The sequence below is a fragment of the Numida meleagris genome, chromosome 4 (genome assembly GCF_002078875.1).
Source record: "Numida meleagris isolate 19003 breed g44 Domestic line chromosome 4, NumMel1.0, whole genome shotgun sequence".
NCBI lineage: Eukaryota > Metazoa > Chordata > Aves > Galliformes > Numididae > Numida > Numida meleagris.
Genome location: NC_034412.1, coordinates 91,216,060 through 91,232,128, shown reverse-complemented (window position 1 = coordinate 91,232,128; position 16,069 = coordinate 91,216,060). Strand labels below are relative to the sequence as shown.

The following is a 16,069-nucleotide window of genomic DNA, read 5'->3' as shown; positions in this document are numbered from 1 at the left end:
CTGGGAAAAAAATCCTGCATTTTTGGCTAGTGTGGCCTGGGCTGTGCTTGCTTATCTGCCTATCCCAACACAACCTTGCACCTCCATCCTACACACCCACACTGTGACGATGCTTCACACAGTGTGATGCTGCTCATCTTACTGGGCAGGGCTGTATGGATAGTATGTAGAGCTCTGCATTGTGGCAGCAGCTCAAACCTTCATGTTGCAGTACAGAAAGGCCTGGGGTCACTTGGTGCCATGACTGAGGGTTGCTTTCCTGCCTCCTTTGCTTTATTTACCGCTCGTTTTGCTTCAGGAAGGCAACATGGAGGAGAGGGAGACTGAAGACCTGAAGAGCTGAAAGGCAGAAGGCCACTCAAAACCAGAATGCTGTGCAGTGCCTCCTATACTTCTTGTTGCCTTCTACCTGGAGCTCATTGCACCTTGGAAGGCCAGTGGTCTCCTGGGCTCCATCAGAAGAGGGGTGGCCAGCTGGGACAGGGAGTTGATTGTCCCTCTCTACTCTGCCCTCGTGAGGCCCCATCTGGAGTACTGCGTCCAGGTCTGGGGCCCCCAATACAGGAAAGGTGTGGAGCTGTTGGAGAGGGCCCAGAAGAGGGCCACAAAGATGACCAGAGTGCTGGAGCAGCTCCCCTACGAAGACAGGCTGAGGGAGCTGGGCTTGTTCAGCCTGGAGAAGGGAAGGCTGCGAGAAGACCTCATTGCAGCCTTCTACTATTTAAAAGGGGATTATAAAAAGAAGGGGAATCAACTTTTTTTTACAAGGGTTTTAAGCTCAAGGAGGGAAGTTTTAGATTAGATGTCAGGGGGAAGTTCTTCACAGAGAGAGTGGTGAGGTGCTGGCAGAGGCTGCCCAGAGAAGCTGTGGATGCCCCGTCCCTGGAGGTGTTCAAGGCCAGGTTGGACGGGGCCCTGGGCAGCCCGGTCTAGTATTAGATGTGGAAGTTGGTGGCCCTGCCTGCGGCAGGGGTGTTGAAACTTGATAATCCTTGGGGTCTCTTTCAACCCAGGCCATTCTATGATTCTATGCACAATGAACAGCAGCAATTCACATTGCAGTTAACCCATCGGTCACACCCAGTGCGTTACACGGGAGGGACACACAGCAGATAGGTGAGGATTCAGAGCTGTGTCACCTCTCACAGAGCAGAACATGGGCAATCAGAGCCGCAGTGCTTCAGGAGGGGCACATACAGATATCAGCGGGTGTGCAAAGACATCATTTCTGTACCGCATTGGGAAGCGGCCCTCAGGCCACACACACCAAATATCCGGGCTCTGCCCCTTTAAGGGCTCCCTCCCGCCCTTCCGGGCAGCGTGACATTACGTGCGTGCAGCGCCCGGTGATGGCGTCATCAGCGCCGGGAGTGGGGGGGGCGGGCAGGCCGGTCGCGCTCCCGGAGCGGGTGCGGGCGGTTCCTCGGCGGAGATGGAGCAGCGGCTGGCCGAGCTGGTGGAGGAGCTCACCACGGCGGGGGAGCCGCAGCTGGAGCCGGGCAAGATGAAGGAGCTGAAAAAAATCTGCAGGTGCGGAGCTGCCCCCGCTGCCTTTTAAATTAGTTCCCAGGGACGGAAAGAAGTGCTGCTGCGTGGCAGGACTTTAATAATTCCCCTTTTTCCCGCTTCCGCAGATCGTCGGAGGAGCACCTGAGCCACGCCTACCACCTGCTGCTGACCAGGCTCCGCGAGGAGCACGCCGAGATGCGCTTCTCCGCTTTCCAGATCGTGCAGGAGCTCTTCTCCCGCTCCCACTGCTTCCGCACGCTGCTCGTGTCCAACTTCCAGGAGTTCCTGGAGCTCACGGTGGGGACGGACCACGAGCAGCCCCTTCCCCCGCCCCGGGAGGTGGCCCAGAAGCTGAGGAAAGCGGCCATCGGGGCAGTGCAGGGCTGGCACGAGAAGTACGGGGAGGCCTACAAGAAGCTGGCGCTGGGATACCACTATTTAAAGCAGAACAAGAAGGTACTCTGCGTTTTTACTGCCCTGTGTGTGTTTGGGGATTACCTCAAGGAGGTGTCTAAAGTGAGGAAGTCAGTAAATGTGAAAGGAAATCTGTTGGAAGCAAAGTGTTGTCTTCAAGAGACTTACCAAAGAGACAGACCCCAAACCGGCCTGGTCTTCCTTGGACTTACGGTGATTGCTCCCACCTGAAGCAAAAGCCCTCTTCTTAAGGTATAAGGTACTAAAACTGGAAGATGCCTACTTCTTCGCATAACGTGTTCTGAAGGCTTATTCTGAACCTGAGATGCTGTTAAGAAAAATACAGGCTGCCCAGAGAGGTTGTGGAATCTCCTTCTCTGGAGATACACAGGATCCGTCTGGATGCTTTCCTGTGTAACCTACTGTAGGGAGCCTGCTTTAGCAGAGGAGTTGGACTGGAGGATCTCCAGAGATCCCTTCCAACCCCTGCAATTCTCTGTTCCTATGCGATTTGTTCCTTTGGTAACAAGATGAGGGCATGATGGAGGAGATGTTGCACAATTCACCACATACACTGACGTCATGTTGTAGTGCTGCTCAGAAGCTGAGCTGAGCTCTCTGCTGCTCCCCAGGCCAGATGTGCTTTTTTCAAAACCCAGCACCTTCGCTGTGTTGTTTTCTGGGATTCTTTTCCTTTTAAATTGTTTTTAAACGTCTCAGCTGAATATTGTATGTGCGCCACTTATGATTCAGTGACTAAATTTGCTCAGATTTAGCATTAAGCCCTGGTCAGATAAAGAAGGTAAGGAAAAGGGCTGCTGGAGACTTCAAACTAAGTTGCAGTGTGACAGAAATACAATGGAAAAGTGTAGTTGTGGGAGGGGCTGAACTGCGTAAACACCTTTCTTTAAAGTGATTAAAGAAAGACAGAATAGCGTGGGCCAAAAATTAAGGACACATCCACAGTGAAATAGTGGAATGCTGGGATGGTTGGGGGGTTCTTTTGTTGTTGTTCCTCTTTTAGTATGGTAAAAAGGTTTTAAAACCCTAGACTTGAAATAAGAGCTGGACCCAACCAGGACTTTCTCAGTGAGCAAACCAGTAGGGCTCCACCCACTGACTGCTGCCTGGAGCCCCACAGTCCTGCCACTTTAGAATGGAAATCATACTTACGCCTTAAGCTGATGATAATCAGCTCGTAAGTCTTTCTGTGAAAGCTTAAGATATTCTTATTTCCAAACTGAGCAGTCCTGTCCTGGCTTCATTTCAGAGCATAACATAGACAGTAAGTGTAGCTGCTCTCTTTAAATAATTCCATATTGTCTTATATTTAAAAAAAAAAAAAAAAAGAAAGGCAGGTGAAACCAGCGAGGGGAAATACAGGACTGGTGCAGGGGATCTCTAACGCATAACACAGATTCACCAGACTGTATACTCATGTGTATGATAAGTCAGCTGAAGTTTGGCATGTTTGTCTGCGCTCCTGCAGTCGGTACCTGGTCCTCACTTATGACTTTCTGTGATCATAGAAACATAGAATTAGCTAGGTTGGAAAAGACCTACAAGATCATCCAGTCCAACCATCCACCTACCACCAATATGACCCCACTAAACCATGTCTCTCAACACAATGTCTAAATGTTCCTTGAACACCTTCAGGGATGGTGACTCCACCACCTCCCTGGGCAGCCCATTCCAGTGCCTGACCACTCTTTCAGAAAAATAGTACTTCCTAATGTCCAGCCTGAATCTCCCCTGGCACAACTTGAGGCCATTCCCCCTCGTCCTGTCACTAGTTATAAGAGAGAAGAGGCCGACCCCCAGCTCACTACAACCTCCCTTCAGGTAGTTACAGAGAGCGATAAGGTCTCCCCTGAGCCTCCTCTTGCCAGACTGAACAATCCCAGCTCCCTCAGCCGCTCCTCATAAGGCCTGTGCTCCACACCCCTCACCAGCTTCGTCTCCCTCCTCTGAACACGCTCCAAGGCCTCAATGTCTTTCTTGCAGTGAGAAACTTCATGCCTTTGTGCTACTGAGCAACCCAGCAGGAGTGGGCTGTGTAAAGGTTTGACTTTAAGAACAAAACATATTTCAGCATATCTGAGGACAATTTTGTTGTATTTTTTTTGAGACAAATCCCTGTCTCAAAGTTCAGAAATGAAGGGAGAAGAAATATGTATGCATGCGTACTTTTGTATTTTCTGCAGTGTTTTTTGATTCAAGGAAAGCACAGATGGAGTTGCAGATTAAGCGTGAATTATAAACTGGCCATGACTTTGGTAGACTGAGTGTATTAATGCTGCATTGCAGTATTTTCCCCAAAGTTGCTCACCCAGCCCTCAACATAATCTGTAATGAAAGCTATGTGGTAGCAGTCAGAAGAAAATACATTTCCTTTTCAAATGGTCTTTCTACTGGAATATTACAATTCAGGATTTGTTTCCTTAGTGTAGAAGTGAAAATATGTACATTTTCAAACCTTTCTAAGAAAAAACTAGGAACTACATGCTTTTTAAGAAACTGTTTTGAATCACTCAGATTTATGTTTATGTTTTAGTCATAAGAAAGTGAGACTAAATGATATCCTTTCCCTCAATCCATGGATCCAGCAAATAAAAAGCCATTGATTCTCAGCAGCCCCTTATTAGTAGAAATGAAACCTCCATTCAGAATTGCTGTAGTTATTGATTCCAGGAGGAGAGGAGATAAAAGGAAGTACTGCTGAGCTTCTGCCTGATTGCGTACATTAGAGGATTTTTCACCCCGATAAGGATCTTAGGAAATGGATTTTCTGTGTACTTCTTACAAGGAATGTTGTACTTTTTTCTTCATTTCCTTAGGTGGATTTTCAAGACGTGCACGCGAGAACAGTGGCTGAAAGGAAGAGGGAAGAGGAGAAGCAAAAACGACTGGACAACGTTTACAAAGAAAAAGCCAAAAGAGCTGAAAAAGAAATGGCAGGTGAAGTGCTTTGATGCTGGTGGGTTTGTTTTTAAAGCAATTTTTTGTAAGGTTGTATAAAACAAATTCCAGCAGACTAGATATTCAAATTATAGCAAACCCCAGAGTACAGGAATAGGGCATTTGTTAGTTCATCACTCTTTGTCTCTCCCACCTTAGGAATATCAAGGGAAACAAGTAACAGTCCTGTAAAGCTCAAGTAGAATGAGGAGTTATAAAAAAAAAAAAATGTGTGAATGTCTGGTCAGTAATTGAGTAAGGTGTGAATGCATAACCTTACATGAGCATATCATATGGAATTGGACTTGGTGATCCTTGTGGGTCCATTTGAATTGGGGACATTATGTGAGTTCAGAAGAAGTTTTGGATCTAGTGGCTTAATTCCCATGTCTGCGACTAGGTACAGTCTTCTTGACTGATGACCTTGGTTATATTGTATATGCATTATGTATGTTACAGAAATTTGGGCACAAGTCTGCGCAGCAGTCCTAGATGCAGTGTAGGAAAAATGTATTATGTTGCTGGGAGCTGAATCTCTGAGCAACATGTACACAGCCAACATATTTCTGCAGCATTTAAGGACAGGCATAGTATTCTAAGTCGCTGTTAGAAAGAATTATTTATTTCAGTTGCCTCAGTTTATGCAGTGAATGCATTTGTGTCTTCATTTATTCTACATGCTGCAAACGTTTTCATGCACGGGAAAAAAAAGAGATTTAACTTTTTTAAGGTCAGTTTTATTGGTAGCATTTCTTAGCTATGGCATATATTCATGGGCACACCTATAAACAACTATTATGTTCATGGCTGCAGAATGGGTACCCAATAACGTTACCAAGGATATTTATCTCTTACCAACACTGTTCTTCTGCTTCAAATGTATTGAAGTATTTGAGTCATCTTTGATACATGGTGAAATTTTAGGGAGGATAGGAAAGGTGGAATGCTGGTCCTAAATTCCTTATTCAGGAAGTTCTAGAGTTCCTGCTTAAGAGAAGTATTGACTCTTTTACGAGGACAATTTCTGCATTGGAAAGAAATATGGATAAATTCGGACTGATTACTGGATAAACGGATTGCCTCTTTGGCAATAGTAATTGTTTTGTAGATGTACCTCCGCTCAGGGGTCAGCATTGCACACTGTTTAACAATATTCTAAAACTACTGTCTCTTGATAGAACTGTCCCAAGAGGTTGCTGAAACGCTGACAGAGATGGAGAACTGTTTCCGGCTGCTGCTGCCAGATCCTTTTGACTTCACTGTGAACTGCACAGGACTGGAACCCCATGAACAAACGACTGCTAGTGAGGATAGATCCGCGTCCTCCTTGTCCTCATACGTGGGATGTGTGGATGATGAACAGCCATGCTGCAGCAAGGACATTCTTCCTGTTCCTCAGTGTGTTAGAACTGATCAAAACGAAGAGTTAGGTGACAAACAGAAGAAGCCTGAGCAAAATGTGTTAGATGAAGACACGTGCTCAGAAGTTGAATCTGGTGTTCCTGTTCTCAGAGATGATGATTATGAAACCTTTGTCAGGAATCATGGACTGATTTCTCATAAATATACTCTAGACCTTGAACTATCCACAGGTACTTGCAGCAATTTTTCACAAAGAGCTGGAAATAATCTTTGCAGTGCTTTGTAGTTGTTTTTTTTCTTTGCTTGTTTGTTTTTACTGGGACTTAAGTGTTTGGGGTTCCTGGACATCATTTTGATTTATTTTCGGGTCCTTTTCTATTTCTGGCCCATCTAGCAACCATTCTTAGTTTTGGATGTTCTTATGTGGGATTTACAGATTTTATTAATTAATTACTTTTTGAAACCGAACATTTGTATTAGTTGCAAACACATTACAACACTTTATAATATATACGATTTTCCTGTGTTTAGAAACATGATGATTTATTTACTGTATATAATATTTTCTTTCAGCACTCAATTCTTTCTTTCTCCCTGTAACATGGATATAAGCTACTAATTTAAACAGTTTAAAATCAGCTGTTTCTTAAGCTTTTCTTTGTTACTGACAACTTGCAAGAAACAGTAAGTAGAGTTTTACCAGGAAGACTTAATTAAGGGTTATAATTATACCTTTTCTATATATCTTTGTTAGTAAGAATTACATCTAGAAAAATCAGGGTAGTTAGTGCTTTGGTAGTCCAAGTGAAGTCTCATACAAATACTGTCCAATTGAAATTTCAAGTGCAAATGGCTGCTGAGATAGGTATCTACTTCTGTGCTTGCAGACAACAGAATTGGGAAAATATCTGTGGGGCTTATGAGCAACAAACTTGTGTAAAATACCATTTACCATTTTTACTTGTGTGATGGCATATTTGGCTTCTTTGACAATCAGTCCCTTTTGGAATGGGAGCCCTAGGAGCATTTCATATTGAATAAGCAGAAACTGGTACATGAAGGCCCTGTTCATTTCCTGGAACACAGGACAAGATGTAATGTAAATAGTAAAACTGCACTTGTTTATGGTTTAATTTCGTGTGATGGCTTAACAAATCTTTCTGTCATCACTGAACTGAAAGCTTTTCATCTTTTCCTTTTTGGATGTGGATAACAGAATATATAATAACGAGCATCAAATAATTTAGTATAATGAAACATCAAGTATTTTTTCTATTATATATTGTATATATTATTATACTTTACTTTAGAAAGATTAATGGGTACTTAGTGTTTACAGTATCTTCATTACAGGTAAAACTAACTGTTGTTTTCCTGTTTGGAGCAGATATCAAAGTGCACGAGAACGAAGACAATACTGCTGTAATAAACAGCGTCGTGGATGCTCACAAACTCGTCAGAAATAAGTTCTTGCCTTCCGTGCAGTCCTGGATTCAGGTGGGATAAAGACCTGATTTCTTCACCTCCTATAAAGGGATGGATTGGGTGCTGTAAGGTTTGAGAGAGAGAGAGAGAAAAGAAATTAAGGTTGAGAGAACCATCGGTGCAAATAGAAAAGAAGGTTGCTGGTTCTGTAGGGATGGACAAAAGGAGACTACAGGAGCTACAGAGCTTGTTTGACCCAGCGTTAGGTGTGCTACCTACACATTAAGAAGGAAAAAAAAAAGACAAAGCTTCAGAAAGTATTTCAGTAAAACTTGGTGTGTTTTTTCAGACATGTCTGCATCAGAAGAACACTGTCCTTTCTGCCAGTTGATATTATTCTCAGGAGCCTCGTGCAGAAAATATGGCCTGCCAGAGGGCATTATTAGGAGATGTTTATAGCAACTGCTCAGTTTTTATTATCTTTTGTGGTTGCTTTTGGCTTTTAAATTCTAGTTAGAGAAAGAAGTGCGTTGGCTAATTGTTACTTGGAAAATAGAAAATTTGTGACGTTGTTGTTGTTTCATTAAAGGTAGAGAAGAAACAAGAGCTTTTTTGGCTCAGGTATATGGAAGAAGACTAAGAATCAAGATTTTTTTGCTTTGCAGTTATTTACCCGAGCAGGAATAAACGACGATCGGTTGAGATGTGCCATTGATCTAAAGAATAAACTGGAGGCTGCTCTGAAGAAATACAAGGAAATGAACATTTCCTTTAAAGAGAGAAAAGGAAAAGTGGTGAGTTCTTAAAACTTCAGTGTTATTACAGTGGACCATTAGCAATACTTAGCTTGTATACAAAAATGCACTTTCTCTTAAACCTCATTCTGGTGAACTTTTCAACACAGCTTTAATTGATTCGCTACTTCGTCTGGCTGTAACTTCAGTTAAGGAAGTTGAGCTGAAAACCTGTTATAGTTAATCAAGGGCCATGTTATGTTACCTTACATGCTACCATGTAAGGTAGCACTTGTTTTTTTGAATAGGGAAATGGTTACATCCAGATTTTATTTACTCTTAGTTTCTTTATGTGCAACCTTGCTATGTCCTCATCTTCCTTTCTGCAGGTTCATATTTCTCAGGAAACACTGTATAGCTGTTGTTGTTTTATGGCATACAGAATGGTGGTAGTGTCTACAGTTTGGAAAGTAGTGTCTCTGCTTTGTAGCATTTACTCCCTGTAGCAGGTAGGTAGCATGACTGAGGACATTAGTTGTTATATAAAGCTTTGAAGTGTCAGAATTTGACAGATTTTGGGAAACAGGCAAAGCTAATGAATACATGGAGGCTGAAAGATCAAATGCTGTATTCAAATCCAAAAAAGGAGTCTATAGCTTGTTTACCTATCTAAAGCAAAATTGCACGTTGCTGCTTTCTGCTGCTTGCAGTCCAACTGAATTACTGTAGAGTTTGACTTGAAAGTAAGTGTTTTGGGTCAGGATTAAGCTGTGGTGGCCTGGTTGAGCCATGACTGAGTGTTGCAGACTTTGCTTTCCTTGTGCAGATGAAGCCTTATTAAGATTAATTTGGTTCATCATCTTAGTACTACTGATGTACCACGTCAGTCAAAAATGCCAACTATGAATGGGAAGTACTGTAAGACTGCCTTGTCAGAGGCTTTTTTCCCTCAGTGAAATATGTGTGCTACCTTAATGCAACCAGCTATGAAGGAATCCAGACATCTGCTGTCATTCCTGCCATTTGCTTGACAGGACTTCATTTGCTGTACCTCTGCATGGAATATTGGTTGCAATATTTCTTGCAAGGTATAAAGGACATTCAAGCCTTGCTTTTTGTGTGTGCGTACATGTGTATGCGTTTGAAGTGGAATGTTACCACTTCTGGAGATTGATCAATGCTATCTATGTAGGGTTGAAAGATAATAAATTGTACCATTACTACAACAACAACAAGAAGGAAAATGCACAGCAGTGCTCACAAAGAATACATTCAAAATGAAGCAATGCATATTGAGGTATTAACTTTTGCACTGAAAATTCCATGTAATTGGTTTTCTTCTTTCTCAGTGGAAAATACCCAAATCTTGTTTTAGTGCTGATTTAGTTTGATTTATAACCTGAACAAAGACAGCTCTGTGCTGTAGGATGAAAGTGTTTAAATTATCTTTTAATCACGTGACAGCTGACTTGTTTGAAACTTAGAAACGTGGCAAAGGGAGAGTCTGATGGAGGAAAATATGCAATGGTGTTACTTAGGCTGTGATTATTAGCTCCCAATCTGTCAAATATTTACGTGCCAGCATCTGAAACATTATGCTCAGCTCCTCTTTAATCCAGCGTTGTTACTTACATTCTGTGTTGCTACTTCTGGCTGCATGTCCTTGTGTTACTGGAACTATAGAGTTTTGCCACGTCATGATTTTGCTGTGCTCTGTATTTTTAGATGCAAGCGAAGAAGCACTAAGAGCAGAGCGCCGGCTTGCAGCCATCCTAGCCTGACAGAGCTTGGTGCTTTACAAACGTGATTTGTTAACACGTGAAGGCAGTGAGTGCTGTAGACCTGCACGCGCGTAGAGATGCGCGCCTAGAAATGAAGGGGAACGTTTTGTAAGCAGAGACAGCAAGCAGATGAAGTGTCTGAGTGCAGAGGGTCCCGTGTTAATTGCCTGCTTTGCAGGTGGTCTGTAATAACTCCGCGTTTTGATATGGTATCAGTTTTCCTGGCAACCACTGATTGCAGTGTGCGGTACATATGAGCAAGTTCTCTACCAGACAACAAATCTTTGAGTGTAATTATGGTACTGCACCACAGGCAAGCCTTTTTTTTTCAGTGAGAACGTGGTTTTATTTTACCAGTAAATATAAAACGGATCAAGAAGGACTTGGGAACTTGGCTGGGGACCTGGGCTTGCTCAGTCTCCTCAGATGTTGTTTTTGCTTTGTGCTCAGTCTCTGTCTCCCTTTTTATCTCTTGTACTGCACTTTCTTTCTGTTCTGTCCTTATTTGTGCTAGAATGCCTTCTTAGGGTTTAGTTTGAAGGGAATGGCAGGGAAATGCATTTCCCACCCTCATCTTGAGATCAAGAAAGTTGATGAGGACAAGGGTTCTGCGAGAGATTCCCTTCATCTCTGGAACAAATACGAAGCCTCACTGCTTTGCAGACTATGGGATATCTTTTTGTGGCTTTATGCAACTTCTATGAAGTCATTTGCAGGAAAGCACAGAGATTTATACAGAGAAACACTCTGACTTGAAATAGATCATTGTGACATTGTGACATGCGGATATAGCCACCTTTTTCTGCTCTGTGTACGGAAAGCCTAAATTGTAGGAAGAGCTGGTACTTTTAAAGCCTGCCAACACAAGTGGGCAATGGCACTCTTCTGTTTGTACCTCTCAGGAGCTGTGGGAGGAGAGGGAAAAGAATGACAAAAGTTATCCACTGACTGTCTAGTATTGTAGAATCATAGAATCACCAAGGTTGGAAAAGACCTCCAAGATCATCCAGTCCAACCACCCACCTATCACCAGTATTTCCCACCAAACCATGTCCCTCAGTAAAGCCTCCAAACATTCCTTGAACACCTCCAAGGCTGGTGACTCCACCACCTCCCTGGGCAGCCCATTCCAGCACCTGACCACTCGTTCGGAGAAGAAGTTTTTCCTAACATCCAACCTGAATCCGTCCTGGTGCAACTTGAGGCTATTCCCTCTGGTCCTATTGCTAGTTACACGGGAGAAGAGGCCAACCCCCACATGCTGCAGCCTCCCTTCAGGGATTTGCAGAGAGCAGTACGGTCTCCCCAAGCCTCCTCCAGACTGAACAATCCCAGCTCCCTCAGCTGCTCCTCAGAAGGGGAAACAAATCCTTTGCAGCAGATTTTCTGAACGTTGGTCCATTCCAGCATTCTTCCCATTGCTGTGCCTCTGGAAGAATCCAATGCATTTCTTCCTGAATTGCTGTTTTGTATAGAGTTTAGGGGGTGGATGGACAGTGGCAGTCTCAATGTATGGATCAAAGGCAAGTGAGTTTTTGTGTGCTTACACAGGTCTTATTTATCGCAGTGAAACATTTGTTTAGGGCATGAATCAGGTGTTCGCTTCTACTGGGAAACATATTTTGAAAACATAAACCAGCGTTTTGAAATCTGATTTTCTGTGAGTCTGAGTTTTAGCAGAATCTGGGGAAAGAGGACAGAAGCAACAGAAGGCTTTTATTTCACAGTGCTTGGATGCTTGGACGTGCCTCTTTCCTTCTCTCAGTGCCTGTTCGGGATACTCTCAGTGTCCAGTAGAGGGAGTGCACACTGCATGTTTGGCATTTTTCTCTACACCACCACCTTTATCCAAAGCCAACCATCGCCTCAGTCTGTGTGTCCAGGTAAACTTAATACAACAGCAATACAGTAGAGACACTTTGAGTTAGTTCTTAACTCTATTTAAATGAATTATTGTAGAAGAGCAATTGTAATTATTGGCTGAGATTGGTATTTTAATAGAAATACCTTTTTCTCAAGGTTTAATTCTTCTGTAGGAATAACTTGCTTATGGCTAAAATGTTCATTTACTTCTTTTTCCTGATTGGAAATAGTTTTATTTATTAACATCTTCCCCCTTTTCTTAACATACTAAACTTTTTTTTCTTTTTAGTGTCTGATTTTCAGCTGATACAAACAGTCTTCCCATTTTAAAAGTTTTTTTAGAGCACAAGTGCATCATTTAAAATACTCAGAGTACTTTTCATTTACGTGACTTACATAAGGGATTTTCCACTTGGATAATACTTGAAGTTCTCACGTAATTAATAGAAATGTAGCTCAGCTCATTGGCTATATTTTGTACACTGAGAGTATATTTATCTCTCATGTAATTGCCTTTGGGAAGCCATAAAGGTTTAATTCTCAAGCTGACTAAAACTTAACCAGATAGAAGCTAGTAAGCAATATGATGTGAGAAACATCCTGCTCTTCTGTCTGTCAGCAGTGTGGTAATTCACCAGGCCTATTATGCTTTGTATTTTTAATTTCAAGTCATACTAACAACCAGGAGTGTATTATCTTTCATTAACTGTCTTCATTACTTTTTGTTTCACCTTTCCTTATCTTCTGTCAAATCTAAGTGTACGCTTGGATCTTGATTTATTCATGTACTTAATTTTATCCATGTGAACCATCTGCTTGGATTCAATGACATCATTAATAATTAGATTTGGAGGAGGCTGTCCTTGTGTAGTCCGGAACCTGATCAGAGCCCTAAGCCCTACTGCAATACAACTTGGACTTTCTTCTGAAAGAACAATATCAGAAATTTTTTACAAATATTGTTTACAAGTTAAATATTTCAAGGTCATAGTTTGCTCCTAAAATATTTTACTACATAATAAGATTAAAATTTTACTGTGCAATAAATTAAGCCATGAGCTTTACCAATTGGTTACAAAACTATTGCTGTTTTTTTCTCCCCCATATCTTCAACTACAGCTTGGCATTTTCTCAATGCTAGTGAGTTATTTCTGTGTAATCATTTTGTAACTTTATGAACCATATGTATACATACGGACTTCTTTAAGTCTGTCTTTTAGTTGGATCAAAACCAAAGTCTGTATTTTTTCTTTCTATAGCCATAGAGGATCCAGTCCAGCTGCTTTCTTCCTGCCTTCCAGCTTTGTGTAACAGCTTCTTGTGCTCCCACCTTCATTTTTTCTCTTCATTTTATAGAAGCTGGTTCTGGGGGGTAAGTCATTCTCCCCCCACGATGCCTTTAAATTGCACACAAACAAAATCACTAACTCTTCATGAAGCGGCCCTTTAAGGAAACGGAAGTGTTTAATGTTGAGATTGAATAACTTGATGTTTGTTGTTTTTATGTTCTCTGAATCTAGGAATATTTTTAATTAAAAATATCAGTATCACTCCTAAAGATTTTATACAGTGTACACCTAAAGATTATAAAATCAGTATCACACCAGAGTCAAAGTATATACATTTCAGCGTGTACCATGTTCAGAATGAATAAAGTTTAATAATGTTTTTGTGGTCTAAGCAGTACACCAGGCAACATTTCTATTTGTGATTTAGCTAATATTTGTCAAAAGAGCCAGGTCAACAGTAGCTGTAAAAGTGAACACAAAATATTCAGATTCCTCTTCACTCCTCCCCCATTTTCACCTTCATACAGTATCTGTTTTTATATATAAAGTGTCTTTCTTAATCACTTCTCAGCAAAAAGGTTTTTCTGTTTTCCCGAGCCATGCTGGGATATAGGACTGAAGTAAAACACTGTAAAATTAACTCTGGAAATGTTACTTTCCTGTTTAAGTGTTTAATCAGCTAGTTCGTTGTTCTGCTTTTTTCATTCCCTTTTATAGAACTGAGTTGCTGTGTTATATTTTCTGCTTTGCAGTAGCTATGCAGCCTGCTGCTGTTAGGAAGTTATTAAAAATATCTTGTTATGCAGATCTAGTCATGAATTCTTGAAGTTGTCACTGTGGTGACCTCTGATCCCTATCTGATTCGCAGGTCGCACAATGCAATTTGGAGCTCTTCTAATAGAGTGTAAAATAAGGTAGGATGTCTATATCATCAGGTTAACCCTTATGTTAAGTGTTTAAGTTTTCCAGGCGGAAGGGTCATCTCCCTTGATTCATCTTTGAATACTGAACAATGTATGTTCAGATATAAATTTGCTTCCTGCTTTTTGTCCATCCTACCTTACAAAGGGAAACTGCACTGAAGTGAATAGTACGTGTTTGTGAAGTTCAGTAAAGGTGCTTTGCTAAATATGTATATTTATTTAAAAAAAAACAAACAAAAAAACTGGGGCTTGGAACACTATCTAGAGAATTTATTACAGTAACTCATTTAAATGTAGCTGGTGCAGTAACACTAAAATAAAGATGCTTGTATCAATAGCATCTTTGTGCCTAAAATCTACTGTCAGGAATATACATAAGGTTATCTGTGGCTTGCATAGACTATTTTGCTAACTCGTTGCCTGTAATAAATGAGGTTTGTTTATCTCAGGTTTATATCCATCTGTAAGAAAAGCAAAATCTGAAATAACTTGTAACAAATACGTAGTTAAAAACAGGGTCCTTGAAATAAGCTGTGATTTAGTTACTGCTTCTATCTGTCCGCAGACTGCATGACAAAACATAGACACATGTATACGTTGCTGGTGGATAGCAAGGTTTAGTAGCATTTGATCCTGTCAGAGCAGTAGGTGGTAATCTGTCAAATGCAGTAGGACTTATTGCATCACTGAGTGCTAATGGGAATATTGTTATACCTCATCTTAGGTGAAAATCACGTTTCCTAAAATTCCATAACAACAACAACAACTGGTGAGATATTTATTTTGTTGTATCTTTAATACTTAGCTTTTATCATATGTAGTCCTCTGAGTCATAAAGGGATTGAATAATTCAAAGCGTTACCTAAAATATTTTAAGGAGACATAGAAATATTCATCATCATCTGATAAAGAGCTTGAACCAGCTGGAAAGCGGTGGAAAACCTAATAGCTTCTCTTTCAGGGGGAGAAGCAGGTGTTTTTGCTTTCCCTTTGATATATCAAGCTGTAAGGCAACTTTTTGGTCCAGGAATGGATATGGCCGGTGCTGTGCCTCACTACTACAGCCTTGATGTACTCATGTACTGGTAGTAGAGCTCCTGCTGTGGCGGGGACCTGAACTGACTGGAACCTAATCCAGAAAAAAGGATTTCTCTGCCAGTACCTGGAGAGTAAGAGCATCCCTTTCTAACTGAATAAACTCAGGTACTGAACATCTAATTATGAAGTTAAATCTTTACTTAATCAGGGAACTTGGGAACTGATGGAGTGAGATATGATTATCTCATCTCCCAGTGTGAATGATAAACTGGATGAAAAAAACAGCAGGAAATTATTTGGGAAGAGAAGGCTCCAAGGTGACCTGGTAGCGGCCTTTTGGTATCTAAAGGAAGGCTATGAGAAATAAGGGGACGGACTCTTTAGCAGGGTCTGTGGTGATAGGACAAGGGGAAATGATTTCAAACTAAAAGAGGGGAGATTTAGGTTGAGCAAAGGAAAAAATCTTTCACAGCGGGAGTGGTGAGGCGCTGGCACAGATTGCCCAGAGATGTGGTTGATGCCTCATCCCTGGAAACTTTCAAGGCCAGGCTGGACCAGGCCCTGGGCAACCTGATCTAGCTAGCTGTGCATGTCCCTGTTCATTGCAGGGGAGCTGGACTAGATGGCCTTCAGAGGTCCCTTCCAATAAGGATTCTATGATTGTGTGATTCTATGAAATACTGTACTGTTAGTGTGTACATATATATATTTACTGTACAATAAGATGCAGTGCCTGAAGGAAGTACAGTAACCGTGTCGGAAAGATACAT

The 16,069-nt window shown here is 41.7% G+C and overlaps 1 protein-coding gene across 1 annotated transcript in view; it reads left to right on the top strand.

The window, feature by feature from the left end:
- The window catches only part of UVSSA (UV stimulated scaffold protein A), a 51,916-nt gene continuing 37,193 nt past the window's right edge, over positions 1,347-16,069 (top strand). Inside the window, exons 1-6 of the mRNA XM_021395326.1 lie at positions 1,347-1,530; positions 1,635-1,965; positions 4,764-4,884; positions 6,063-6,476; positions 7,634-7,743; positions 8,337-8,465. Coding sequence (XP_021251001.1) covers positions 1,433-1,530; positions 1,635-1,965; positions 4,764-4,884; positions 6,063-6,476; positions 7,634-7,743; positions 8,337-8,465 — 1,203 coding nt within the window. The 5' untranslated portion in view covers positions 1,347-1,432. The remainder of the gene's footprint in view (positions 1,531-1,634; positions 1,966-4,763; positions 4,885-6,062; positions 6,477-7,633; positions 7,744-8,336; positions 8,466-16,069) is intronic.